At 56.2% G+C, this 25,648-nt stretch overlaps 2 protein-coding genes across 3 annotated transcripts in view; one reads left to right on the top strand and one right to left on the bottom strand.

Annotated features, from left to right (window-relative positions):
* TBCD (tubulin folding cofactor D) overlaps nucleotides 1-23,836 on the top strand; it is a 148,720-nt gene extending 124,884 nt beyond the window's left edge. The window contains 14 exon segments of the mRNA XM_005887772.3: nucleotides 848-929; nucleotides 6,285-6,403; nucleotides 7,679-7,770; nucleotides 8,438-8,578; nucleotides 9,491-9,574; nucleotides 10,067-10,225; nucleotides 10,307-10,445; nucleotides 11,585-11,706; nucleotides 13,538-13,615; nucleotides 15,983-16,072; nucleotides 16,467-16,554; nucleotides 17,464-17,570; nucleotides 19,459-19,543; nucleotides 23,591-23,836. Of these exon segments, the coding sequence (XP_005887834.2) occupies nucleotides 848-929; nucleotides 6,285-6,403; nucleotides 7,679-7,770; nucleotides 8,438-8,578; nucleotides 9,491-9,574; nucleotides 10,067-10,225; nucleotides 10,307-10,445; nucleotides 11,585-11,706; nucleotides 13,538-13,615; nucleotides 15,983-16,072; nucleotides 16,467-16,554; nucleotides 17,464-17,570; nucleotides 19,459-19,543; nucleotides 23,591-23,605 (1,401 nt within the window). The 3' untranslated portion in view covers nucleotides 23,606-23,836.
* Nucleotides 23,837-23,979: 143 nt separating this feature from the next.
* Nucleotides 23,980-25,648, bottom strand: part of B3GNTL1 (UDP-GlcNAc:betaGal beta-1,3-N-acetylglucosaminyltransferase like 1) — a 108,408-nt gene continuing 106,739 nt past the window's right edge. For both annotated transcript variants that reach the window (XM_070390116.1, XM_070390117.1), the window contains one exon: nucleotides 23,980-25,373. The gene's annotated coding sequence lies outside the window, so the exon portion shown is untranslated. The remainder of the gene's footprint in view (nucleotides 25,374-25,648) is intronic.

Below are 25,648 nucleotides of genomic sequence, written 5' to 3'. Positions count from 1 at the left end.
TGTGCGAGGACACCCCTCCCCCGGCACCTCCGTTGGTGCTCCCTGATCTGAAGGAGCCCTGGGAAGACCCAGGCTTCCCTGGTAGCTCAGTTGGTGGAGAAGCCACCTGTAGTGCAGGAGACCCTGGTTCGATCCCTGGGTTGGGAACATCCCCTGGAGAAGGGAACTACCCACTCCAGTATGCTGGCCCGGAGAATTCCATGGACTGAATAGTCCATCGGGCCACAGAGTCAGACACGACCAAGCGACCTTCACTTGGGAAGAACACAGGAACCCAGCATTTGCCCCGTGTGGTCTTCACCACGGAGAAAGGCTGAGGTGAGCCACTGTGGAGGCGACAGGAGGGCCAAGGGCCTCTGTGGTGTGAACCCCATTCCTGCGCTTTGTCCCCTGAGGTGCCCCAGCCTTGGGTCAGCCCTTCCTCCTTGTCCAACCAGCCCTGTTCCCAGCAGTCCTGGGCCCCCAGCTCCACTGCATACTAGGCCTCTCTGTGGCTCACCTGAGGGGCCTTGCCATGCAGCTTCTGGTGTTTAACACACTTTTCCATCATTATTTCAGCTGGGAAAGAAGAAAACACCACATTTCATTATTGCCTTTCACATGGAGAGACGTGAAATTTGCACTGTATGGAGAAAATAACTTTTATATCCAGTGTATTAGTTGCAGAGAATAGTAAACTTATGACCACATCTGACTGACGATGATGACAATGTCTAGCAGACATACCAGAAAGAATGATGTCATCAGCCTCTGGGTCTTTCAAACCAAGTCACTGGCCTGACCGCAGGGCCACCTGGCTGCTCCTTGACCAGGAGCCTGCAGCTCACTCACGTCTCCTCCGTTTCAGGAGGCGGCTGTGTCGGCCCTGGCCGCCCTCTGCAGCGAGTACCACGCCCGGGAGCCTGGGGAGGCAGAGGCTGCCGCACAGGGTGAGTGGGTGTCTGCACTCAGCCCTGCACCCAGTGGGGCTGGGGGTGGGTGGCTGTGGGGTGCCTGCCTCTCCTGCTGTGGTGTGGACGGGCCTGGGGGGTAGAGAGAGTGGGCGGCAGGCTGTGGTGATGCCGCCCCTCCTCAGCCCATCCCATCCTCACCTGGAGCCAGACTTCTCTGAGGCCACGTGGGCTCCACTTCCCGGATGTTACCACTTTACTGTAGAATCAACTCTTACTTCAGCGGTGTTTTGTTAAGTTATGTTTTTAAGTCCACTGTGCCCTGTTTTGGACTTTGGAGGCTCCCAGTGCTGTGGTGGAGCTTTGTCTCTGGGAGGACCTCTCTTCTGTCCTGTCCCTGGTCTTCCTCGGGGCCCAGCCCTCATTATCAGGGGACGGTCGTTCGCACTCGTTCCCCAGGCTCTGTCAGCTCAGAATTGTCCGCTTCTGCTGCCTTCCCACGTCCTCCTGCTTTCATGCTTTTTCCTTGGAGTCTGTTCATTCGGTGATTACTTGACTGACTTTTCTATTTCATGGTTAAGTGCATTTAGAATTTTTGTATGACCCACAATGCTTTTCTGGCACGTGTCCTTCATGTGTTATTATCTTTTCCTCTTCCCATGAACAGCGTCGGTGTAGCTGTCTTGTTGCATGTCTTTGCATCAGTTGGGTTTTCCGGAACTAGCCTCTAAGCTGCAGTTTATCTGACACGTCACACGGTCCTGTTTGTAGGGTCTAGTTCCGGAGTGGGAGTTTCATATTAAAAAACTTTGTATTTACACGTTATGTGGCCTGGAGCTTTCCCTTGTATCATAATACAGAATATTTATTACAGTTACTTCAAAAATATATGGAACACTTCAAAAATTATTTTAAGTATGGAAGAATCATGGGTTATTTTTCAGTTGCTAAGTCTTGTCTGACTCTTTGCGGCCCCATAGACTGCAGCATGCCAGGCTTCCCTGTCCTTCACTATCTCTCATGAGTGTATTCAAACTCATGTCCATTGATTTAGTGATGCCATCCAACCCTCTAATTTTCTGTCACCCTATTCTCCTGCCTTCAATCTTTCCCAGGATCAAAGTCTTTTCCAATGAGTTGACTCTTTGCATCAGGTGGCCAGAGTATTGGAACTTCAGCTTTAGCATCCATTCTTCCAACGAATATTTGGGGTTGATTGCCTTTAGGATCAGCTGATTTGATTTCCTTGCTGTCCAAGGGACTCTAGAGTCTTCTCCAGCACCACAGTTCAAAAGCACCAGTTCTTTGGTGCTCAGCTTTCTTTATGGTCCAACTCTCACATCCATAGATGACTACTGGAAAAACCATAGCTTTGACACTACATCCCTTTGTCAGCAAAGTGATGTTTCTGTTTTTAAATATACCGTCTAGGTTTATCATAGCTTTTCTTCCAAGGAGCAAGTATCTTTTAATTTCATGGCTGTAGTCACTGTCTGAAGTGATTTTTGGAGTCCAAGAAAATGAAGTCTGTCCCTGTTTCCATTTTTTCCCCATCTATTTGCCATGAAGTGATGGGGAAACAGTGGAAACAGTGTCAGACTTTATTTTTGGGGGCTCCAAAATCACTGCAGATGGTGATTGCAGCCATGAAATTAAAAGACGCTTACTCCTTGGAAGGAAAGTTATGACTGACCTGGATAGCATATTAAAAAGCAGAGATATTACTTTGCCAACAAAGTTCCATCTAGTCAAGGCTGTGGTTTTTCCAGTGGTCATGTACGGATGTGAGAGTTGGACTGTGAAGAAAGCTGAGAGCCAAAGAATTGATGCTTTTGAACTGTGGTGTTGGAGAAGACTCTTGAGAGTCCCTTGGACTGCAAGGAGATCCAACCAGTCCATTCTAAAGGAGACAAGTCCTGGGTGTTCATTGGAAGGACTGATGCTGAGGCTGAAACTCCAATACTTTGGCCACCTGATGCGAAGAGTTGACTCATTGGGAAAGACCCTGATGCTGGGAGGGATTGGAGGCAGGAGGAGAAGGGAACGACAGAGGATGAGATGGCTGGATGGCATCACCGACTCGATGGACATGAGTTTGGGTGAACTCCGGGAGTTGGTGATGGACAGGGAGGCCTGGCGTGCTGTGATTCATGGGGTCGCGAAGAGTCGGGACAGCGACTGAACTGAACTGAACTGAACTGTTGGACCCAGATACCATGATCTTAGTTTTTTGAATGTTGAGTTTTAAGCCAGTTTTTTCACTCTCGTCTTTCACCTTCATCAAGAGGGTCTTTAGTTCTTCACTTTCTGCTTTTTGCATATCTGAGGCTGTTGATATTTCTCCCTGCTATCTTGATTCCAGCTTGTAATTCATTCAGCACAGCATTTCACATGATATACACTGCATGTAAATTAAATAAGCAGGGCGACTGTATACAACCTGACATACTCCTCTCCCAACTTTCTACCAGTCTGTTCCATGTCCGGTTCTAACTGTGGCTTCTTCACCTTTAAACAGGTTTCTCAGGAGGCAAGTAAGGTGATCTTGTTTTCCCATCTCTTTAAGAATTTTCTGCAGTTTGTTGTGATCCACATAGTAAAAGGCTTTAGCAAAGTTAATGAAATAGATATAGATGTTTTTCTGGAATTCCCTTGCTTTTTCTATGGTCCAGTGGAGGTTGGCAATTTGATCTCTGGTTCCTGAAAGATGAGGCTGTGAAAGTGCTGCACTCAACATGCCAGCAAATTTGGAAAACTCAGCAGTGGCCACAGGACTGGAAAAGGTCAGTTTTCATTCCAATCCCAAAGAAAGGCAATGCCGAAGAATGCTCAAACTACTGCACAATTGCACTCATCTCACACGTTAGTAAAGTAATGCTCAAAATTCTCCAAGCCAGGCTTCAGCAATATGTGAACCGTGAACTTCCTGATGTTCAAGCTGGTTTTAGAAAAGGCAGAAGAACCAGAGGTCAAATTGCCAACATCTGCTGGATCATAGAAAAAGCCAGAGAGTTCCAGAAAAACATCTATTTCTGCTTTATTGACTATGCCAAAGTCTTTGACTGTGTGGATCACGATAAACTGTGGAAAATTCTTCAAGAGATGGGAATACCAGGCCACCTGATAGGCCTCTTGAGAAATTTGTATGCAGGTCAGGAAGCAACAGTTAGCATTGGACATGGAACAACAGACTGGTTCCAAATAGGAAAAGGAGTACGTCACGGCTGTATATTGTCACCCTGTTTATTTAACTTATATGCAAAGTACATCATGAGAAACGCTGGACTGCAAGAAACACAAGCTGGAATCAAGATTGCCGGGAGAAATATCAATAACCTCAGATATGCAGATGACACCACCCTTATGGCAGAAAGTGAAGAGGAACTAAAAAGCCTCTTGATGAAAGTGAAAGAGGAGAGTGAAAAAGTTGGCTTAAAGCTCAACATTCAGAAAACGAAGATCATGGCATCCAGTCCCATCACTTCATGGGAAATAGATAGGGAAACAGTGGAAACAGTGTCAGACTTTATTTTTCTGGGCTCCAAAATCACTGCAGATGGTGACTGCAACCATGAAATTAAAAGACGCTTACTCCTTGGAAGGAAAGTTATGACCAACCTAGATAGCATATTCAAAAGCAGAAACATTACTTTGCCAATAAAGGTTCGTCTAGTCAAGCTATGGTTTTTCCAGTGGTCATGTATGGATGTGAGAGTTGGACTGTGAAGAAGGCTGAGCGCCGAAGAATTGATGCTTTTGAACTGTGGTGTTGGAGAAGGCTCTTGAGAGTCCCTTGGACTGCAAGGCGATCCAACCAGTCCATTCTGAAGGAGATCAGCCCTGGGATTTCTTTGGAAGGAATGATGCTGAAGCTGAAACTCCAGTACTTTGGCCACCTCATGCAAAGAGTTGACTCATTGGAAAAGACTCTGATGCTGGGAGGGATTGGGGGCAGGAGGAGAAGGGGATGACAGAGGATGAGATGGCTGGATGGCATCACTGACTCGATGGACGTGAGTCTGAGTGAACTCCGGGAGCTGGTGACGGACAGGGAGGCCTGGCGTGCTGCGATTCATGGGGTTGCAGAGAGTCGGACACGACTGAGCGACTGATCTGATCTGATCTGCTGCCTTTTTAAAATCCAGCTTGTACATCTGGAATCATGGATGCAGTAGTCTAAATCTACTTTTTGGGAATTTTTCCAAAAGTTAGAAAATACTTTGTCATCTGATCCTGATAGACTTTCTGAGTTAGTGACGTTATACTGTGTCCTCGTACCACACGCAGTTCTACCTAAAGAGCCAGCACAGTTGGCCCTCTGTGTCCGCAGACTCCATGTCTAGAAAGAGGATTTTCAGCTGAAGTGTGTTATCGTAAGTTCCACCAAAGGTGTCCGTGCAAGTGGAATTCGTTTCCCCCACCCTAATGTATGAGGACGGAGGCTTTCACACACACGTTACAGAAGCCTTGCTGTGTTGAAGTGTAAGCGGTGGTGGCACCGCCTCTTTGGTTGTGGTGGGTGCAGAGCAAGGGCGTCCGGCCTTCCTTGACTTCGGAGCTGCCTTTCCAGAGAACAGAGCTGTTTTCCACTTGACCTCCTTGAATTCTTGAATAGCTTCAGGGCCCCTTTTCCTGTGAAAGTGAAAGTCACTCAGTCCGTGTCCGACTCTTTGCAACCCCGTGGACTGTATAATCTATGGAATTCTCCAGGCCAGAACACTGGAGTGGGTAGGTAGCCTTTCCCTTCTCCAGGAGGCCTTCCCAGCCCGGGGGTTAAACCCAGGTCCCCACATTGTAGGCGGATTCTTTACCAGCCTGTCCTGTGTCTCCCTGTCAAACCTCTGTTTCGGTTGCTCTCCAGTTCCCATGACTGGCCTCTCCCGTGTGGGAAGGTCTGCTTTCCCAGCCCTGTGCTCTCTCAGTCTGACTGACTGCACTGCCCGTTTCTGCCCGACCGGCCGTGGGTGTCTCGTGCGGAGTGGCCCCTGCACCCCTGCTGCGCCTGAGCACCTAGCCCTGGGGGTCCCACTTGGGACCACATTCGCTCTCGGTCTTTGAGGAAGTATCCTCATCATCTGAGGAAAGCATTTGTGTTCTTAGTGAATAAAAAACAGAAGTTTGACCGTGTTGACTACTGGTAAAACTGTTGGCTTTATTTTCTCAAGAGTGAAATTGTGTATTAAAATTGCTTATGAAAATCTTAAAACCACCTACTGAAAATCTCTTTTCTTCAATCTGGCTGATTTACGCTGCTTTGAAAACACGTCTGCTCTAGGCGTCTAAGTCGCCCCTCCTTCCTTCAGCCACTGTTTGCTCATCTTCTGGACTGTACTTGGGGAGTGTGTCTTGTGGATAATGGACAACAGTGGTCACGCTCTGGTCCTTTCTTTTCAGAGGAGCTGGTGAAGCTGTATCTCGCTGAACTCCAGAGCCCCGAGGAAATGACTCGCTGTGGCTGTGCCCTGGCCTTGGGCGCCCTGCCGGCCTTCTTCCTGAAGGGCCGGCTCCGGCAGGTGAGGCTGGCCTAGCATGGCGGGGGCCGTGTGGGACCGGACCCACGAGCGGGGTATGTAGGCCGAAGGGGTTCCTGCAGGCCAGCGTGTGCATCCGTAAGGAAGGGGAGGGGAACACCCAGGGCAGTGAGTGGTCTGTGAGAGCCTGGTGAGCAGTCTAGCTGAGGAGGCTTGGGGGAGCTGACTCCTTGGCTGAGGAGGGAGCCTCGGCCTCCGTGGAAACACCCCCAGCCTTTCCTTGCCTGTGGCGTGCCGTCCAGCCTTTTCTGCATTAGGAGCAAATGTCTCCGGCCTCATCTGGGAAGGCTGCCCCCGTGCCCACGTGAAGGTCCCAGGCCTCCCACCCCAGAACTCCTCCTGGGGAGGGGCCTTTTCTCCCCAACACGGGGTCCTATGCTCTGGCATGACTGGGGGGCAGGGTTCTGCTTGCCCTTGAGTTCCATGATCCTCGGCCTGTCTCCTTTCAGGGTGACCCATCAGCTCCCCTCATCCCCTGCCTCGGCTCCTGAGCTCCCTGGGCGAGTGGGTGCCAGAGTCGGACCTAGGAGACCCTGCCGGCCTCAGCCCACCCAGCTCTCCCCTTTGTGCTCCCCTTTCCCTCGACTCACACGTCAGTCGTGGTCCTGGCGGCCCACCTCCCAGGTGTCACTGTGGCCAGGTGCCTGGCACACATGTGCCCCTCACCTGTGTTGCCTTCCCCTGCCCCTGACAGCTTGGGATCCAAGGCACCAGACCAGCTTAGGTATCAAGATGGGGAGCAGACCATCCAAACCCTGCCCGGGGGCTTTTCTATTTGAAGCACCTGGCATTTAGAATGGAACTGTCACTTCCAGAGTAACTGGTGAAGATGTGAGCAGCTGGGCACTTTCCAAGCAGGGAGCAGGAGGGAATGGCTGGCCTTGGGTGCAGGGTCTTGTCCTGGAGGGAGGAGGCAGACTGGCAGAGATGGCCTGAGTGCCAGTGATGGGGGCGTGGGTAGGAGGGTCGTTAGGAGCCAGCCGTGGGAAGTGCTGGAGGCGCCTCTGCCCACTCGGGCTCTGTGTGTGCTCCAGAGCATGTGGTCTATTCTGCCCCACTCGGGCTCTGTGTGTGCTCCAGAGCATGTGGTCTATTCTGCCCCACTCGGGCTCTGTGTGTGCTCCAGAGCATGTGGTCTACCCGGACAAGCCGCCAGCCATGCTGTGCTGTGTTCCGGGCACAGGGTGCCAGGCCAGGCCTCCACCTGCGTGCACGTACGTGCATCTTCAGGCCCGCAGTTCTGCCTTTGCTTTTCAGGTTCTAGCAGGCCTGAGGGCCGTTACCCACATTTCTCCCAAGGACGTGAGCTTTGCTGAGGCCAGGCGGGATGCCTTGAAGGCCATCTCTAGGTGAGCCCTGCTGGTTTTTCTCTCCAAAGTCACTGTCCTCTCAAAAGCCAGCGACAGAGCATGAAGGGATGTTCACAGCAGTTTGTGTGAGAATACCCGTGGGTCAGGGGCTGAATCTACTTTGAGGCAAACATTTTTATTTTCTAGTTTCTTCTCTTTACAGAGGACTGTCTGAGAACATGCCAACTCATAGAGGATCATTACGGTTTTGTCATAATGAATAATGAAACCCATAGTGCACTTACCTCTGTGTTTTGGGGACAGTGGGCCTGCTCAGGAACTGGGGCTGAGTTATCTGCTCGTGACCCCCCGGTTGCCTGTGTGGAGGGAATGCTGACGTTAGTCACACACATGCACGTCGGGAGGGGTTGCCCTTTCTCTGACAAGCCCTGTGGAGTGCCTTCTGTAGGATGGCGGGGTAGGAGGGGCCAGCCACAGCCAGCCCCCAGTGCACCCTGAAACTGTAGACGCTAGAAATGTGGCTTGGCGACGTGTCATTCAGCATTGCATTAGTGCAGGAGCATTATGAGTCTGCTTCTGAGGTTATGGGTCTGTTCTGAGGGCATCCTGGCAGGAAAGACACATCCAGCCAAAACGACAAGAACGGCAGGAGAGCTTGCATGGGATTCTCAGACGTTAGCTGGGTTTCACACGTTTTTAATTTTAGGATTTGCCAGACTGTCGGTGTGCGGGCAGAAGGGCCTCCGGACGAAGCTGTGTGCAGAGAGAACGTCTCCCAGATTTACTGCACGCTGCTGGACTGTCTGAAGGATTACACCACCGACAGCCGCGGGGACGTGGGCGCCTGGTGAGGCGCTCGTGCTGTCCTCGTCCCCTGCTCTTCTCATGAGTGTCCCACCAAGGCCAGAGGTGGTCCATGTCGCTGCTCTGACCCTGGCTGGGCTCTTGATCCCCAGGGCAGTGTGGGCGATGGTGCTCTGCCTGCAGCCGGGGCTCACGTCTGCCCGGGACATGGGGCCCGTCTTCCTGGTTCTTTTTGTGCCATGTGGCTCTCGAGCGGATCCTGGACACTGAGGACGCTCTGGTTCTGCTTCGTCCTTCCAGAGGGCACTGACGGCTCTGCAGCAGGCAGCGGGCCTGCCTCGAATGCAGAGCCATGGTCTCCATCTCGCCTGGTGTAGGCGGCTGCTCAGGGTCTGGTCTTCTGACCGCGTGATGGTGCATGCTACCTCCTGGGTGGTGCTCTCTCCTTGGCGGGAGGGTGGATGCCCTGGGTGTGTAGTCCCTGCTGACCCTGGTAATGTGGGGCTGTTTGTGGTCCCCATTGCCCAGCTGGACTGAGTGTTCTTTGTCCCAAGTTTGAAATGGTGCTCTTACTCTGGAGTTAGACCAGCAAACAGGAGCTGTTCTACATACATTTATCCCTCAAAAAGCCTTTAAAAGTTTTTTTGCCAGGAGGAAAAAACAAACCGACTTTGTGGGTATGTTCTGTGCTTAAAGGTTCAGGGGGAACCAGCGCTATTTCTCTGTGCACTATTGGAGAGTTTTCTGGGCCCTGGCCATTTGTCTTTGGGTGTCAGGTGTTTCTGAGGTAATATGTGAGGGAAGCATCCTCAGAGAAGGGCTGCGAGCAGCCTTTGTCGAGCCTCCTGCATGTTTTTTGTCCCGGGTTGAGGGCGCCAGGCCCTGCTGAGTGGCTGATGGTCACGTAGCACCTGGGGCAGTAGGCCAGCTCCTCAGCCCCTCCATGTCTCTGCAGGGTCCGCGAGGCAGCCATGACCAGTCTGATGGACCTGACTCTCCTGCTGGGTCGGAACCAGCCAGAGCTGATCGAGGCCCCCCTGTGAGTCTGTTCTCCCCGTGTAGGGAGAGGGGCAGCCCAGGCCCTCCCTCCTGACACCAGGGCCCCTGCCCCTGGCTCAGCCTCTCCTGGGGTTCAGGCCTGTTGGAGGACAGCCAGCTCCTGACCTCAGGGCCCCTGTGCCGCTGGAGACTGGCCATTCTGTGCTCTGTTGGTGCCCTGGGCACCGGGCTGCCTCTGGGCACCTTGCCAGCTTGGGGTCACCATGCCCCCTCCATTGCTCTTGTCCAGGCCCCTGAGGAGACCCGGGCTGGCTTCCCCAGCAGCCCCCAGCTCAGTTCCTCTGGCTGCAGATGCCCCTTCCTCCATCTCTTCCCCTTCTTGGAGCCCATGGTCATGTCAGGCCCACTGCTTCCACTCCAGACCTCCCGCGCGGGCTTCTGAGGCGTCAGGTCCCATCCCACCCACCGCCAGGTTGGCCCAGGTGCCCACTCTCCGGTTCCAGACGCGCTAACCCTGCACTCTGGTCTGCAGCTGCCAACAGCTCATGTGCTGCTTAGCCCAGCAGGCGAGTGAGAAGATCGACCGGTTCCGTGCACACGCGGCTCGCGTGTTCCTGGCGCTGCTGCACGCCGACAGCCCTGCCATCCCCCACGTGCCCGCCCGGCCGGAGCTGGAGAGGCTCTTCCCCAGGTGCTGGGCCCTGCTCCAGGGCGGGGGGACAGCCCTGCTCCCCATGGGGCAGCGCCTCCAGCTCTTGCTCCTGTCTTGCAGGGCCGCCGTGGCCTCCGTGAACTGGGGCGCGCCCTCCCAAGCCTTCCCGCGCGTGGCCCGCCTCCTGGGGCTGCCTGCCTACCGCTACCACGTGCTGCTGGGGCTGGCCGTGTCCGTGGGTGGCCTGACCGAGTCCACGGTGAGCAGGCGCCTGGGTGGGCGTCCCTGTGAGGGAGCGCTGCCTCCTTCCTTCGGGACCCTCTGGGGGTGGGCGGGTGGTGTTCCCCTGACCTGACGGCACATGAGGCAGGAGCTCAGCGGCCAGCTCCCTGGCTTTTGTTCGGGTCTGGATTCATGCCCCCGCACAGTGAGGGCCCCGTGCTTCCCCAGCCGGTCTCTCCAGGTCCCTGTCCACTGCTTGTGTGTTCTGTTGGTGGTTCGTTGTCTGTTCTACTCTGTTGTCACCCCTGTGTGACTCTGCCCCCGCCTCTCATCCCTCCCTTGGCCCCGATTCAGTGGGTTTGTGGGTTTCATCACTTCTGGAAAGGTGTCTGCCCCCTAATTCCTGCCTACTGTCCGTCCTCTCCGCCTTCATGCTCCTGTTAAGTTACTCCAGTGTCTGCAGTTTTGTGTAGCCTGCCTGTTCCCTCCCACAGTTGAATATTTTGTCATTGCTGTTCAGTCCTCACTTGTGTCTGACTCTTTGTGACCCCCACAGACTGCAGCACGCCAGGCTCCCCTGTCCTTCACTGTCTGCTGGAGCTTGCTCAAACTCATGAATGTTTGGTGTTTCAGAAATTGTATATTTCATTACCAAACATTCGGTTTGATCTGAAGCGTTCTTGTGCTTTTTCCTTGCACATTCATCTCATGATTGCATTTTCTTTAATAATCATCGCCCACTGTCCCGCACTCTGTTTCACGAGCTGGTGTCTGCTGTCGGAGGGAGGCCTGCATCTGCTCTCCTGCTCTGCTGACTCCTCCCTGAGGACTCACCTGTTGGGTGTTGGTTGTGTGATGGGTTTGCTGTTATCCTGAGGGGAGGTGCCTTTGCTTTTGCTCCCCAGCAGCAGTGGTTGCCCAGATGCCAGGCATCTAAGTGGTGCTTCTTACAAATTTGGTGACAGTGTGTGAGGGCTTGGGTTGCCTCCAGAACTATCTCCGTGATATGGGTGTCTACACGCCCATGATGGGCTCCTCACGCCTGGCCTGGACAGCCTCTGCCGGATCCCCATGCTGTGCAGCAGACGAAAGTCTGTCACACAGGCAGCCCGGGGAGGGAGAGCTGGGAGCAGGGTGGTCTTGTCCCTCTTACGAGAACGCTTCTCTGTGTGGCAGGTCAGGTACTCAACACAGGGCCTCTTTGAGTACATGAAGGAGATTCAGAACGACCCGGCGGCCCTGGAGGACTTCGGCGGGACCCTGCTGCAGGTCTTTGAGGATAACCTTCTGAACGACAGGTGAGCGCTGGTATCATCACAGTGATTTCTCAGACCCCCAGGGTCTCACTGCCCAGCAGGATTTTGTGGGGAGGTAAGGTAGGCACAGCCAGGCAAGAGCGTGACCCAAGCACGCGTCCCCGGGTCTGGCCGTCACCTCCCAGGCCCCTCAGAGCCTGCACTCTGAGGCGGCTGTGTATGTTGGAAGTAAAGTGCCAGAGGCTGTGATCCCAGGAGAGCTTGTCCGGCTCTGGCATGGGTGCTTCCCGGTCGTGCCTGCCTGCACGTCATGGCCGCTGTTCCAACACGTGGCTCACGCACAACCGTGACCACCAGGATTGGAAAGCAACCGGTCTTCTCATCGTTTTTGCTGTAGCATTTTGTTAACTGCTTTTCTAAGAAGATGGAGTGTAGACCCCAAAGCCCTGACTTGCAGACTTGGGGATGTTTCGTGCACCTTCTCAAAGGGCTGTTCCTGGACTCGGTGCTCGGCTGGCCCAGGGCAGCCGGGTACCAGTCACTCTGGCTGGACTGCATGCCCCTCACACAGGCCCTAGTCCTGGGAGCCAGACAGTCTGAATGAACAGGAACTCGACCCAGAGCGCTCTGCTCCGAGGCATGGGTGACACCTAACGAGAGGCACGTAAAGAGTGCAGTCTGAGAAGTTCTGGCTCATGCCGACAACCATGACCTAACGAGAGGCACGTAAAGAGTGCAGTCTGAGAAGTTCTGACTCGTGCCGACAACCATGAAGCGGTCAGGCACACCTGTCACCCCCAGTTTGCCTCCTGACCCCCGCCCCCACCCCCTGTGGCCCCCCAGCCCCAAGGCAACCACTGATCTGCTTTCTGTCACTGAGAAATCTGGGTGCCCCCAGCCTCACCACAGCTGGCCTGGTCGGCCCTTTCACTTCAGCTGATCTGACGGGGTGCGGTGTCTCGTCGTGGCTGTGATTTGCCTCCCCTGCTGATTGAGGGTGCCGGGCCTCTTCTTGGGCACTCGTGGGCTGTCTGCAGAGCCTCTTTGGTCAGGTGTCTCTCGGATCTTCTGACTTTTTTTTTAACTGGGTGCTTATTTTTAACATGCTGCTGGAGTTTGAGGTTTCCTTACAATGTTGGACGAGTCCTCTGTGAGATGTGATTTGCAGGTTTCCTCCCAGTCTCTAGCTTGTCTTCCACACTCCTAACAGTCTCTCTGTTAAGGAGAAACATTTTGTACTTTGATAAACTTGTTTGTATCCTTGTTCTTTTATGAATTGTGTTTTTTGTGTCATTATCTAAGAAATTTCTGCCTGACTGAAGGCTCCACGACTGTCTCTTAACGTTTTCTCCTAGAAGTTTCGTAGTTTGAGTGTTCCGCTCAGACCTCAGGTCTGAGTGGGGTTGGTTTCTGTGTGATGCGACTACAAGTCCAGGCCTGTGTCCCGGTTTTGCCTGTTGACGCCCCGGTGCTCCATGTGTGCAAAAGACTGGACTTCCCACTGCGTTGCTTTTGCGTCATTCTCAGAAATGGTGGGTGTGTGGTCCAGCCTGGGGCTCTTCTGTTCCTGGATGTATTTGCTTGTCTTCACACCAGGATCCCACGGTTTTGATACTTGGGCTCTGCGGTGCTAGCTCTCCAGGCCCGCGCTTTCTTCCCGTCGCTGCGTGGGCTTGTCTTCATCCTTGGTGTCTGCACATGAGCCTCAGGACTGGCTTGTCGTTTCCTGCACGTCCTGCCAGGAGTTTGGTTGGGGCTGAGCTGTTGGCCGTCCAGGGAGGCCCGCGGGGCAGTGGCACTGAGTTTCCCGCGTGCGCGGGTCTGCCCTTCCGCTGTTCTGACACCTGGCATCTCACACTTGCCTTCCCCCCAGGGTGTCCGTGCCGCTGCTCAAGACGCTGGACCAGATGCTGGCCAACGGGTGCTTCGACATCTTCACCGCCCAGGAGAAGTGAGTGCTCCCTGTGCTCTGTGTTCAGTGCTGCCTCAGTGGTTCAGCCTCGGGCTCACCTTTCAGAGAACCGTTGATCAGATCCAGAGATCAGGCTTCTGGGAGATAGTTTCCTGGTATGTTCAGGGTCAGCTTTTATACACACTCTAAGAGCCACCAAGAACATCGGCTGCTCCCGTGGGGTTGGGGCTCCTGCTGTCTGTTTGGGACACGGAGCAGGTGGGGCGTTGCCCCTGACGGGGGCCTGCAGTCAGCACCACTGTGGACGGTGGATTGGATGGTGAACGGGATCACAGAGGGCCTGTGATGGTCACGGTGCTGAGACCTGGGCCAGGTGAAGAGCCCATCTCAGACACAGCGGGGCCACTGGGAGGCCGGCGGGGGTGGGCACAGGGAGTGGACACGAGGCCACTTCCCTCTCCGCTGGGTTCAGGCTGCTCAGCTGCCGAGCACGGAGCATTGCAGCCGCTGCGCCAGCCTCCCCGTCTGCAGCTCTGGCATCTGGGGTTCATTTTCTCCCACTTCTGAGGTCTCTGCTCTCGGTCACTTGATCTCAGAGCCCCCCCTAGGCTGATGGTGACAGTCGTTGAGGGTCACATTTCTGGGGGTTCTTCCACAGCCAGGGCAGCATCCTTGTGCTGAGCAGGGTTCGGGCGAATCTCTCAAGGCCTCTGGCCTGCAATTTGAAAAAGAGTGGCACCGGGTTTTGCGCCAGTCCCCTCTGTGTGCCCGCCACACCCCCTCCACAGGCAGGAAGCTAGGCAGCTGCAGGCTCGCCCCCTTTGCCACTCAGGCCTCGGTGGTCCCGTCCTTTGCACTCTGCCGTCTTGAGTCTTGTTCACTGTCACTTCTTCCAGGCGGGAGTGGATCTGGTTGGTCCCTGTTGCTCTGCCTTTGCTGAGACTCTCAAGTGCTCTTTTAACATCGAAGGGTTTCTCCTTTAATTCGCTGGTGGTGCAGCCCAGCGTGTCTGTTACGCCTGCTGTTGGAGCAGTGGCCTGTGCGTGCACGGGCTGTGCCATGTGATCCTGTGTATATCGCACGGCTGGACTTGCCAAGCGTTCTGTTTCAGATCCTAACCTATTTTCCTGCTTTGAAAATTTTCAGACTGAAATGGTAGGAGAAAGCAGCGCTCCAGGTTGTCAGGCTCATCTCCAGCTGGGGGTTCGTGGCTGCTGGTGCTGGAGAGGAGCAGCTTGCCAGCAGATCTCTGTGGGTGTGCGGGCACGAGGCAGCCGAGGAGGACTGTGGGCTCCTGGGCAGGCCCCTGGGAGGGCACAGTGGTTCTCAGACAGGAAGGCTGGATGGAGCAGGCGTGGACCAGAGAGGCCTGGGGGTCGAGTTGGAAGGCTCTCCAAGCAGATCAGGATGCTGTAACAAATACCACAGCCCGGGTGGTTGAACACCAGAAACTCATTCCTCCCAGTGCTGAAGGTTGGATGTCCAAGTTCAGCAGAGGGACGTGGTCTTCCCGTGTCTTCAGGTGGCAGAGAGACCACCTAGAGACCACGTCTTCTCTTAGCCCACTGATCCCCTATGGGCTCCTCGTCAGCCTCCCAAGGCCCCACCTCCTAATGCCCTCACGTTCCAAGTTAGAACTTCAACGTAGTAGATGTGACCATTCGGTTCATAGCAGAAAGGTTTGGTTTAAGGTGCTTATAGATCTCGTCCAGAGGAGATGGATCATCAACGCTGGAACTCAGTAGAAAGTCCTCAGTAAACAGGTGGTGTGTGATCTCATGAGGTCACGGGAGGGCAGGAGTAGACAAGTGGCTGGGGCAGGCACACCAGGAAGAAGGAGAGTTGGGGAGCAGCCACATAGGCTGAGAACAGAAGGGACCTCAGCGTCCAGAACCGGCCTGGGGTCGCGGCTCTGCCAGAGAGGAGCATGTTCCTCTCATGGGGACCCACGCTGGTCGTGGTCGCCATGGCCTCACGTTCTCCTCGGTCAAGCAGAACTGGGTGGGGGGCGCCCCTGGTCCCTCCTTGACCCTCCAAGAACCTGGACGCAGGAGTCCTGGGACCCAGTCACGGTGCGGTCGTTTTCCTTGATCCTGCGTTGAGCCTGGTGCTGCCATGGCACACATCGGCTAGGTGTGCAGTGGGGTGGGGGTTCTGGGTGTTCCTGTTACTTCGAGGCCCCACCAGGGCATGGCCTGCCCTCCTGTTGCGGGGCCGTGGGACAGGGAAGTGTGTGGGGAAGGTGGCTTGTCGAGGACAGGACAGTGGGGCTCTGTCCCCTGCTGCACTTGCAAAGGGGCCAGCTGGGTGCCCTGGCGTGCATCCCCAGGGGTGAGTTGTCTTTGGGGGTGCCATCGGCAGATGCTCCCCAGAAGCCCACCTCCAGGTCTTGTCCTTTCCTTTCAGTCACCCCTTCTGTGTGAAGCTGCTCGCGCTTTGTAAGGAAGAGATCAAGAAATCCAAAGACGTCCAGAAACTGCGGTCCAGCATCGCGGTGTGAGTTCCAAGGAGCTTATTCAGGCGGGAAGGGGAGAGGCCGGCCCAGCAGCTGAGCACAGGCTTGGGGATGTTCGTTCTGATGCTTCCGTGTTCCTGGCGGAGCTGGGGGGCTCTGCCACACCCTGCCCACCCTTGGGCCAGCCTCCTAGGCAGGTCAGTGGGCACTGGGTCAGGGAGCTTTGTCATAGAACAAGACTTGATCCCGACCGTGGAGGTATGGATGCCCCCACCGACAGAGAGAAAGTGGATGTTGAATCTGGGCTGCCTCCCCGCAGGGAGACGGCCCTGAGGCCTGGGGGTCCTCACAGACAGCACCTGGGTCCCCTCCCCCGCCGGGAAGCGAAGGTGTGGGGCGTCGTGGGTCACTCACTGGAGTGTGGGGTCCCCGCAGGTTCTGTGGGCTGGTGCAGTTCCCCGGAGACGTGAGGAGGAAGGTCCTCCTGCAGCTCTTCCTCCTGCTCTGCCACCCCTTCCCCGTGGTGAGTGTCCCGGCCCCCACATCAGTGCTGGGGGGCGCTGATGCTTCCTGGTGTTGGTGTGGGCGGCCCTCAGTGGAGGGCGGGCCTCGTCACGGTGGGCGGGGCGTCCTGTGCCTGGTGGCTGCAGCAGCTGCCGTGTGATGGCTGAGCTTGGCCCCTGCCTCTGGGGGCAGGTCCTGATGTTCCCCTGGGGCCCCAGGCAATGGGCCCGGGTGCAGGGAAACGCCCACACTCAGGGGGACCCCTGCCTCCTGGAATCCTGGCCGCAGGTGCACCTGGGTGCCCCACTGAGAATAGGCGTTCAGCCTATCAGTGTCCTGCAGGCTCTGGTTCTGAGGCTTCTGGAAGGCCCAAGCTGAGTGGCTTTACCCCCACCTGGGGCAGCACCTGCCCCACAGCCCCCACCCCAGAGTCAGGTTCCTAGGCAGTCTTCTCTTCCTTAGGCAGAAGAGATACCCCAGTGTGACATCTTCCTAGTGGGGCCACTGGATGCCCCTTTCCCCGTGATCAGAAATGCAGGTTCCAGGCCCTGAGCTGCTGGCCAGGACCTCGGGGGTGGGCCTGGGGGTTCTGAGGGCACCTGTTCCATGAAGTAAGTCCCCACCAGGCACAGCTAGACGAGAAAACAGGTGAGAGGACTGCTCTGATCAGGGGCAGGGTTTAGCGCAGCGTTTCAGCGAGGGCATGTTGGAAGCTGTGCGGCCTCCTCCTGATAAGGGCCGCTGGGGGGCGCGGGGCGGCCATGGCGGTTGTGGCCATGGATCGTGAGTGGGGAGAGGTCAGCTCCTCTTAGCTGTCTGCCCAGCCAGCCTTTCCTGGTTTCCCGGGACTCTGGGCCCTCAGGAGCTGCCTGGCCCCCATCCCTGCTCCCAGCCAGGGTCCCGTTAGCTCTGCTCTCCGTCCCACCAGATCCGGAAGAACACGGCCAGCCAGGTGTATGAGATGGTGCTGACCTATGACGTGGTGCCCACCGCAGTCCTAGACGAGGTCATGGCTGTGCTCAGCAGCACGGCCTGGTGAGTGTGGCCCAGCCTTCTCCCGGGAGCGCGGCGGGTGCGGCACCTCAGCGAGTGGGACCCCGGAGCGTGTCGTGGTCTCTCCCAAAACCCTCCAGAGGTTAGAGGAAAGAGGGGCTCCAGCCCTCGGCTCAGCTCTGGGTTACGAGGCGGCAGTGGTGTCTGGCCGACCCCTCCTCACCCACATGTCTGCGTTTCTGTTGCGCAGGCTCACTTCCTCCCACCCAAGAGGATGAGGAAGGAGAGGGTGCCTCCTGCTCCTGGGGTGTTTGGGTTGGAAGATCCTCAAAGTGAAATTATTTTTTACCAAATACCATTTTTTTAAAGTGAAAAGTTGGGTTGTTCCGAGCACTGATTGGTTAGAGCCTAACTTATTTTTTTGTGGCCACTTTTCCATTGATCGTGTCATGGCTCTGGGAGCCCTTTCTGCAGTTAATCGGTTTGAAATCACTTGAGAATGGCAGCTCCCGCCCCCTGAACTATGGTGTCAGAAGTGCAGGGAGGCGTGGAGTGGCGTGGCGGGCAGTGTCTCCCTCCGTGGGGAATGTCTCCCTCCCACGCCAGACACTCACTTCCCTCCTGGCGCCCAGGGCCACCCCTCGTTCCAGGTCAGGGCTCCAGGGTTGTTTTAAGCACAGTTCCTGCCATTTCTGTTGGCTCCTTGACTCTTGATGGGTTTGGATGATAGGTTTGAAAGGGGTGTTGAGTGGGGCAAGGAGGTGCTGATGGAGAAGCAGGGAAGGGGTGGCCCACGAGCAGAGTCCAGCGGGCAGCAGTGCAGGATGACGGGGGGTGACGCTTGTCCCGCTCCAGGCACTGCTCACACGTATGCGCACCCTTGGGCATTTGCACGTGCTTCTTCAAGGTGACCACGTTCCTCGTCCCCATTTTGGGCACAGAACCAAAGTTCAGAGGTTGCTCAGGCAGCAGCAGTGAGGCCCCCAGGACTGGGTTCCGTCCAGGTCAGGTCACCCTGCTTACGAGGGAGGGACATGCATCATGTCCTCACGTGGCCCTCCCTCAAAACAGTGACGTTCCTGCAGGGCCAAGCCCTGCACACGGAGACTAAGCATCGATGCAGCTCCCGCCCCCACCTGGCGGCCCAGCTGCCCCGAAGGACAGGGCAGGGCCTCGGGTTTTAGGGCCTCGTCGAGGTTTCCTTGGGAGACCCCTGCCTCCAGGAGGAGGGCATTCTGGTAAACATGCTGCAGCCCCCGCGACAAAAATTCCAGAGCAGAAAGCATGGCCCCAGGAGACGGGACGCCTCTGCTCTGCGAGCCGCTGGACAGGGCACGCTTGTCTGCGATGTCAGTGATAACAGCACAGAGGCGTGTCCTCCATGCTTGAGAAGGACTGTGAAGGGAGGGTGACGTGAAGCCACCAGCGCCCGGTGGGCCCCGGGGTCCCCTTGAGCTCCCACACCTGCCTTCCTCTTCTCACAGTTCACGGCAGACAGGGCGTGTTCCCAATTCCTTTGCTAAAAAATTCCAGAGGATTTATGGGTAACTTTTTTTTCTTATAACAAAAGAAAAACATGCCCAGTTTTCTTTATGGTGTTGCTAAATATAATTTTTATTTTTAACGAAAGTTGTAACAGCTTTCAAAGTCAAAACCCATCTGTGCCCTAGCCCCCATCTCCCTGCTGTCTTGGTGTTTCCTGCCTCTGGCCCCTGGGTGGGGCTCTTTGGGGGCCAAGGGCCCCTCGCGGGGCTCCCTGAGAAAGCATTCAGGAGCAAGGCCTTGTGTGAGTGCGGGTGAGGCATCCTTTTCCCTGATTTCTACCTCATCTCGGGCGTTGGGGTTTCTGCACACCCGACAAGATCTTGGCAGATTTACCTGCGTGGACTGTCCCCACGGCTGATGGTGCTCCCTGCCTTCTCCTCCCCAGGGATGCCGAGCTCCCGGTCGTGAGAGCCCAGCGGAACCGCCTGTGTGACCTCCTGGGCGTGCCTAGACCGCAGCTGGTTCCCAAGGTATCACCTGCCCCTCAGGCCACCTGGGGGACCTGGGGTCCCTTCCTTGTGAGACCTCCAAACACAGCTCCATGAGCTCCTGTTCTGAGTCCCAGGGTCTAGAACATTCCAGGATGAGCTGCCTGCCGCACGTTCCATGTCAATCCCTTTCAGGATCCCAGGAGGCAGCAGAGCAGGACTGTGGGATGGGGGCAGAGCCGAGGCCCACACTCTCCTCTCCCACCTCCCCCCCGTCCCACCAGATGGGCCCACCCTGAGCCCTGGAGCCGTCCTGAGCGATGGCGGTGTTCCTGCTGCTGCTCCCCCCGCCCCACACTCTTCCGCCAGGCATGTCTCACATGTGTCCTGTGGAGCAGCAGCACCCAGGCCTGGCCCGCTGAGCACCCGTCTCCCGCCCTCGGAGCAGCACAGCAGCCTTCCGCTGTTCCCACTGCCCCCCGGGCCTTTGTCCCCCCAGGGCCGGCCGCCGTCCTCCGTGGCGCGTGTGCCTCGTTGCTGCGGTTTTCTGACACTGAGGGCTCCAGGCTGCTCTTGCAGCTTCTGTGTCATTGGGAGACTTGAGACTGTTGTGTGTGCTCCTGGAGAGGATCAGGGCTCTCTTTCTTTTCAGTCTGTGGGTCCTGCAGGAGCGGAGGTGGGTCGCAGCAGCTTGGGCTGGGGTCCTGGGGAGGGCCGTGCCCTCCTCCTGTCCCCACCAGCTGTGTCCCTCTGACCTTGGGCACGAACCCTGCTCTGGAGAGGCTGTTGAGGAAGGACATGTGTGCAGGAGAGTGTGGTGTCGAAGCTCTAGGTCTCCAGGCACCCCAGTGTTTGCCTTGGCCACCCCAGGCGAGCGCCTCAGGCTGCCGGAGCACCAGTGCCCGTTTCCGGTGGACTCGCCGGGCCGAGGACTCGGGCGGGCAGTGCTGAAGCAGACTCCAGCGCGACGGTGCTCCCTGCTCGCGCTCAAGGCTGTGTGGCGTCTGTGATGGGCGCTCCCTGGTTTCCCTGGTGATGGGAACGTGACCACTTTTTCTGAGATCTGAGGTGTTGGGACATTGTCGTTCCTTGCGTGTCAGACCTTTTGTGTTCTCTCCAGGTTGTCCGTCTTTCTATACTTTTGTCTTCAGGGTCCTTTTTCTGGACGTGTGTCCTGCAAATGTCTCCTCTTCCAGGGATGACCTTCTCGTCCTTAGACTTAACATGGTCCTGTTTGGGTATTTCGACCTCCTGTAGGGTTGACAGTCTTTTTCCTAAGAGCTTTACTGTATTACTTTCTACGTTTGGACTACGATCTGCCTGATCAGCTCCTCCTGGCTGCGTGGTGGCATCAGGCCACACGCGTGGCTCTGTTCTCAGATCGTCGTCCCACCATGAGCCAGCCAGCCTACAGCGCCGGATGCAGGCCTCAAGATGCAGGGAGGGCTCTGCAGTCTCACAGTGGGTCCTGGTGCCCAGTTATCTCAGCCTCATGGTTCTTTTTGCTTCGTGGTCGTCTTCTCTTCCCAGCCCTTGGGTTCGCACCACACCTGTAGGATAGGCTTGTTGGGAGTTGGGCCGAGGTTGCCTGCAGCCTGAAGGTCCATTAGGTGAGAAGTGGCATCTCTGCTCCGAGTCTCTCGACCGAGAACACGGTGTGTCCATCCGTGGACCCCTCAGTGTTTCATGGTTTTTGGAGCAGAGATGTTCATGTCTTTTGTAATTGCCCCACAGTTCTTGGATTTTCCACCCCCCCCCCCCATTTTTGTTTCTCTTTGCCTTTCAGTTTAGGAAGCTTCTGTTGACCTGTCTGCAAGCTCACTGATCGTGTCCTTGGCCCCACCTGGCCTTAGGAGGCGCCCACTGGAGGCACCCGTTTCACCCGTAGTGCTGGTGGCCCCTCCGTCACTGCTTGGTGACGTCCATCCCTGCGTGGCCTCCGTGGTGCCCACCAGAGCCCCTGGTGTACTGATCCCAGTTGTGTCAGGCTCCTGGTCTGATAGTTGCAGTATCTCTGCCGTTTCTGAGTCTGCTTCTCACATCTGCACTGTCTCTTCAGACTGCTTTCTCTTGCCTTTTTGTATTTGGTATGTTTTTGTTGCTGCTGCTGCTAAGTTGCTTCAGTCATGTCCGACTCTGTGCGACCCCATAGACGGCAGCCCACCAGGCTCCCCCGTCCCTGGGATTCTCCAGGCAAGAACACTGGAGTGGGTTGCCATTTCCTTCTCCAATGCATGAAAGTGAAAAGTCAAAGTGAAGTCACTCAGTCGTGTCTGACTCTTAGCGACCCCATGGACTGCAGCCTACCAGGCTCCTCCACCCATGGGATTTTCCAGGCAAGAGTACTGGAGTGGGGTGCCATTGCCTTCTCCAGTGTTTTTGTTGAGGGCCAGCCTTTCAGGGGAACAGGTGTGAGGTGACCGGAGTGTGAGGGATCTGCTGCAGCCTCTTAGGGGAACAGGCGTGAGGTGACCGGAGTGTGAGGAGTTTGCTGCAGCAGCAGGTCCGAAGCCGAGCCACTCCTGGTCCTGGTCCTCGGGAACCACGCGGGAGTGTGAGCTCCTTGGAGAGGCCGCCAGGGCTTCTCATCCTTGGGCCCGGCCACGCTCAGCCACCAGCTGTTCGTCAGTCACCATTTAAGTTTGTCTTCTAGATCTTTTCTGTTTCCCAGCTTTGGGCTGGGGGCTGAGAAAGGTGACTGGTTTTCAGTCTGTGTATGACTGTACTTTGTTGCCATTTTGTTGATCATTGAGAAAAATCTCAGTTTGTCTTTTCAGTTTTCTCAACTTCTGTGATGCATTTGAAGCTGTGTTCCCTGTAGCTCAGCTGGTAAATCCACGTGCAATGCAGGAGACTCTGGATTGATTCCTGGGTTGTTAAGATCCCCTGGAGAAGGGATGGTCTACCCGTAACGCCAGTATTCGTGCCTGGAGAATCCCGTGGACAGAGAAGCCTGGCGGGCTACACAGTCAACAGGGTTGGCAAAGAGTCAGACACGCCTGAGCCGCTTTCACTCACTACAGGTGCCTGTAGGTTTTAAAGTCTGTGGCGTCTTCCTGGCGGATTGACATCGGTGGGAACATTCTCGTTTATCTGTGATGATGCCTCGTGCCTTAAGTCTCCTTGCTGTGATGTCGAGCGCCACAGCGGAGTTTTTGCTTAGTGTTTATGTAGTATATCTCTCTTCGTTATTTCACTTCCAATTTCTGTATGTTCTTATATTTGAGTTTCTTATAAACAGTAGATAGGTCTTACCTCCTTTTAATCCAGTTCAACCATTGTTGGTAGCTTGAGTGTTTTCTCCACTTGCGTTTAATGTGTGATTTTGGCTTTATTGGGTTGGTTTGCCGATTTCTTTTCAGTCGTTTCTTTCCTTCCTTGTCATCGTTGGCAGTGGTTAATGACGTTTTTACCATCTCGCTTCCCCTTCTGTTAACTTCCTGCAGTTTTCCTGCTGTTCTGTTAGGGGCTGCTCGGCGGCGGCATTCCTTCCTGATGTACTGCACTCAGAACGCGGCACCGCGCGGGGGGCTCAGCTGTGCTGCCCTCGCTGCCCAGGGCCCAGGTGGCCGTGGCGTGCCTTCCATTCAGCCACCTCTCCCTTCATTGCCCTTCGGTTCACTGTGCTCTTAACTCTCCGTTTGTCCTCTCTGTGGCAGTTATTCCTGAGGTGAAGTCTCCCCTACCCCCGCCTGCCATACAAGTGTACGGCCCTTGCCTTCTCTGGGGCCTGCAGGCCCCCTCGGGTGTGGGGCAGGGGCAGCCCAGTCGGTCCCAGGTGATGCTGCTGGTGACAGGGTGGCCAGATGAGTGTTGATTCTGTCTCCTCATGTGATGGCCAAGCACACCACCGGCTTCCTAAGGAAACGCGCTTTCAACATTATTAGGAAAATGTTGTAAAGATGGGTGAAGCAGTGGGGACAGGACAGTCACCCTCCACACTCGCTCGCTGTGCAGAGGTGGTGTCGGCCAGAGGGCTCCCGGCATGTTCAGGGAAGTGGCACAGATGCAGTTTCCGCAAGAAATGGGGCGCAGGGGCGGCTGGGGAGACAGCACTGACCGGCTGGCCCTGTCCTGTGTCCCCCACAGCCTGCTGTCCGCTGAGGCCGGGCCCGGAAGCGAACTCGCGCCTGCCTGGCCGGGAGGAGGAGCCCGGGCATGGTTGACAGATAAGATGCAGACGGATGGCAGCCTGGCTGGTGTGTGCGAGGGACCCGGTGTCTGTTACCTGGAGGTGGCATCTCCTCACGTGCGTCCTGCGCCCGAGCGCCCTGGCCTGTCGGTGCTTCTGTCCTCATCCCCAACCCGTTTAATAAAATTCCCTGCTGAGAAGCTCCCCGCCTGTGTCTGCCATTGGTGCCAGCAGGGATGTCTGGTCAGGGAGCTGGAACCAGAGAGGCGTGTAAGGTCCCTCCCCACCCACCCCCCTGCTGAGACCCACAGGGAGGGGTGCCCGGGAGCACAGGCCTGGGGAGACCGGCTGCAGCCCCCCAGCTGTCCCGTCACCACGGCCGCCGTGCCTTGCTGGGCTTGGTCTTACTCACTGACAGGCTCTAGAAGACTCACACTTAACGTCAGATCACAGGGCAGAGAAGGCGCCACGGCCCGGGGTGGGAGAGGGCGCCTGCTCCAGGCCCTTTTGCAGGGCCTGTGAGGGGTGGCGTGACAGTGTCTCCCTCACCCTGTTCTGGCATCCCATGCACGCGGCCATCGCTAGTCACCTGCCTTCCTGTGGTTTTGTTCAGTCGGAGCTGACACTGTTTTGAATGCTGCGGGGACCAGTTTCATCTACACAGGGGACTTGTGGTGGTAGCTCAGACCCCGGACTGGAATGGTGTGGCCGGCAGCTTCACAGCTGTGCCACGTGTGGCCTCCGGGAAGTGGAAGAACCACACGGTCTGTACCTTTTTCCCATCTGTCCAGAGTGGGTGCACACTCGGGGTTTGTGAAGCAGACAGGCTTCTTCCCTCCACGCAGGCCTGTCCAGAGGCCAGCATGCATAAAGGTTCCCCGCCTGGGCACTTGCGTGGCCGGGGGTTCGGCGCCTCCCTTGCTGCCTCCGGGGCTGAGGTCTGGATGCAGCAGAGATGTGGACGGACAGGTGAGAACGTGTGAGGCACAGCCGTCGGGCCAGGACGGTGCCGCTGCTCCCAGGCCACAGGACAGACTGCCTCTCGCGGGACGCGTGGGGCCGTGTGGACTCAGCCTGCGCGGCAGGAACAAACAGGACCCTGGGGGCACAGCTGCCCTTGGTGCACAGCTGGTCTCCAGTCTTTGCTGCCACTGAGGGCGAGTAGCTGCTGTGGGGACTGTCCTGTGCGTCACAGAATATTTAGCCACAACCTAGATGCCGGCGGGAGCCCCTCCCAGTTGTGATGACAAAAACACCTTCAGGCAGATTCCTGCAAACAGTGACCACGTGACAAGAATAACAGCTACTGTGTGGATTTTTCAAAAGCACGTAGGATTTTAACAGCAGCAGCAGTGTGAATACACGCAGTTTTAGGTTTAGAGCCCTGTGGCCAGAACACCAGTTCTCCTGCCTCTGCCTGCCACCTTTGTATTCTGTGAAGGGTCTTCCGAGACCCTCTGCACACAGGGACCGCAGTGCTTTAATCACCAAGGCTGGGAATTCCGACCAGACGTGGCTTCACAACGTGGCCACTCCTGATTGTTCAAGCCCCTCTGACCCTCCTCAGAGCCAGGAGTTATTGCCTCGTTCATGTGAACTGTTAGGGCAGGGCCTCCATCCCTGAGTCATCACTCTGGCATCGATGACACTAACGATTCAACACGTCGATGATTTCTTCTTGGATCAAGGAGACAAGCCCAGTGGCACCAGCATCACCTTTAGGGGAGAGCCACTGGGCTCCTGAGACCGAGAGACCAAGTGGAGAAGTGGGCAGTGCCCGGCCATTTCTCAACTCAGGACTGCTGTAGCTGGGGGCCCCCAGCGGCCAGGACGTGGTCAGAACTGCCACCTTCCCCAGTTCTGGTCACACCTCCAGCGTAGGACCAACCAGAGAAAGAGGCGCTCCCCTGCCCACTCACACCCGCAGCCCCTGCCAGGCACCACGGGCCTCTCCCTCCCCTGCCCAGGTATCTGCCTCACTCAGAGAGGGGCTGACTCCCCACCGGACAAGCGTC

This window comes from Bos mutus, chromosome 19, assembly GCF_027580195.1.
Source record: "Bos mutus isolate GX-2022 chromosome 19, NWIPB_WYAK_1.1, whole genome shotgun sequence".
NCBI lineage: Eukaryota > Metazoa > Chordata > Mammalia > Artiodactyla > Bovidae > Bos > Bos mutus.
Note: the sequence above shows the minus strand (reverse complement) of the source record. Positions and strands in the feature narration are given on the sequence as shown.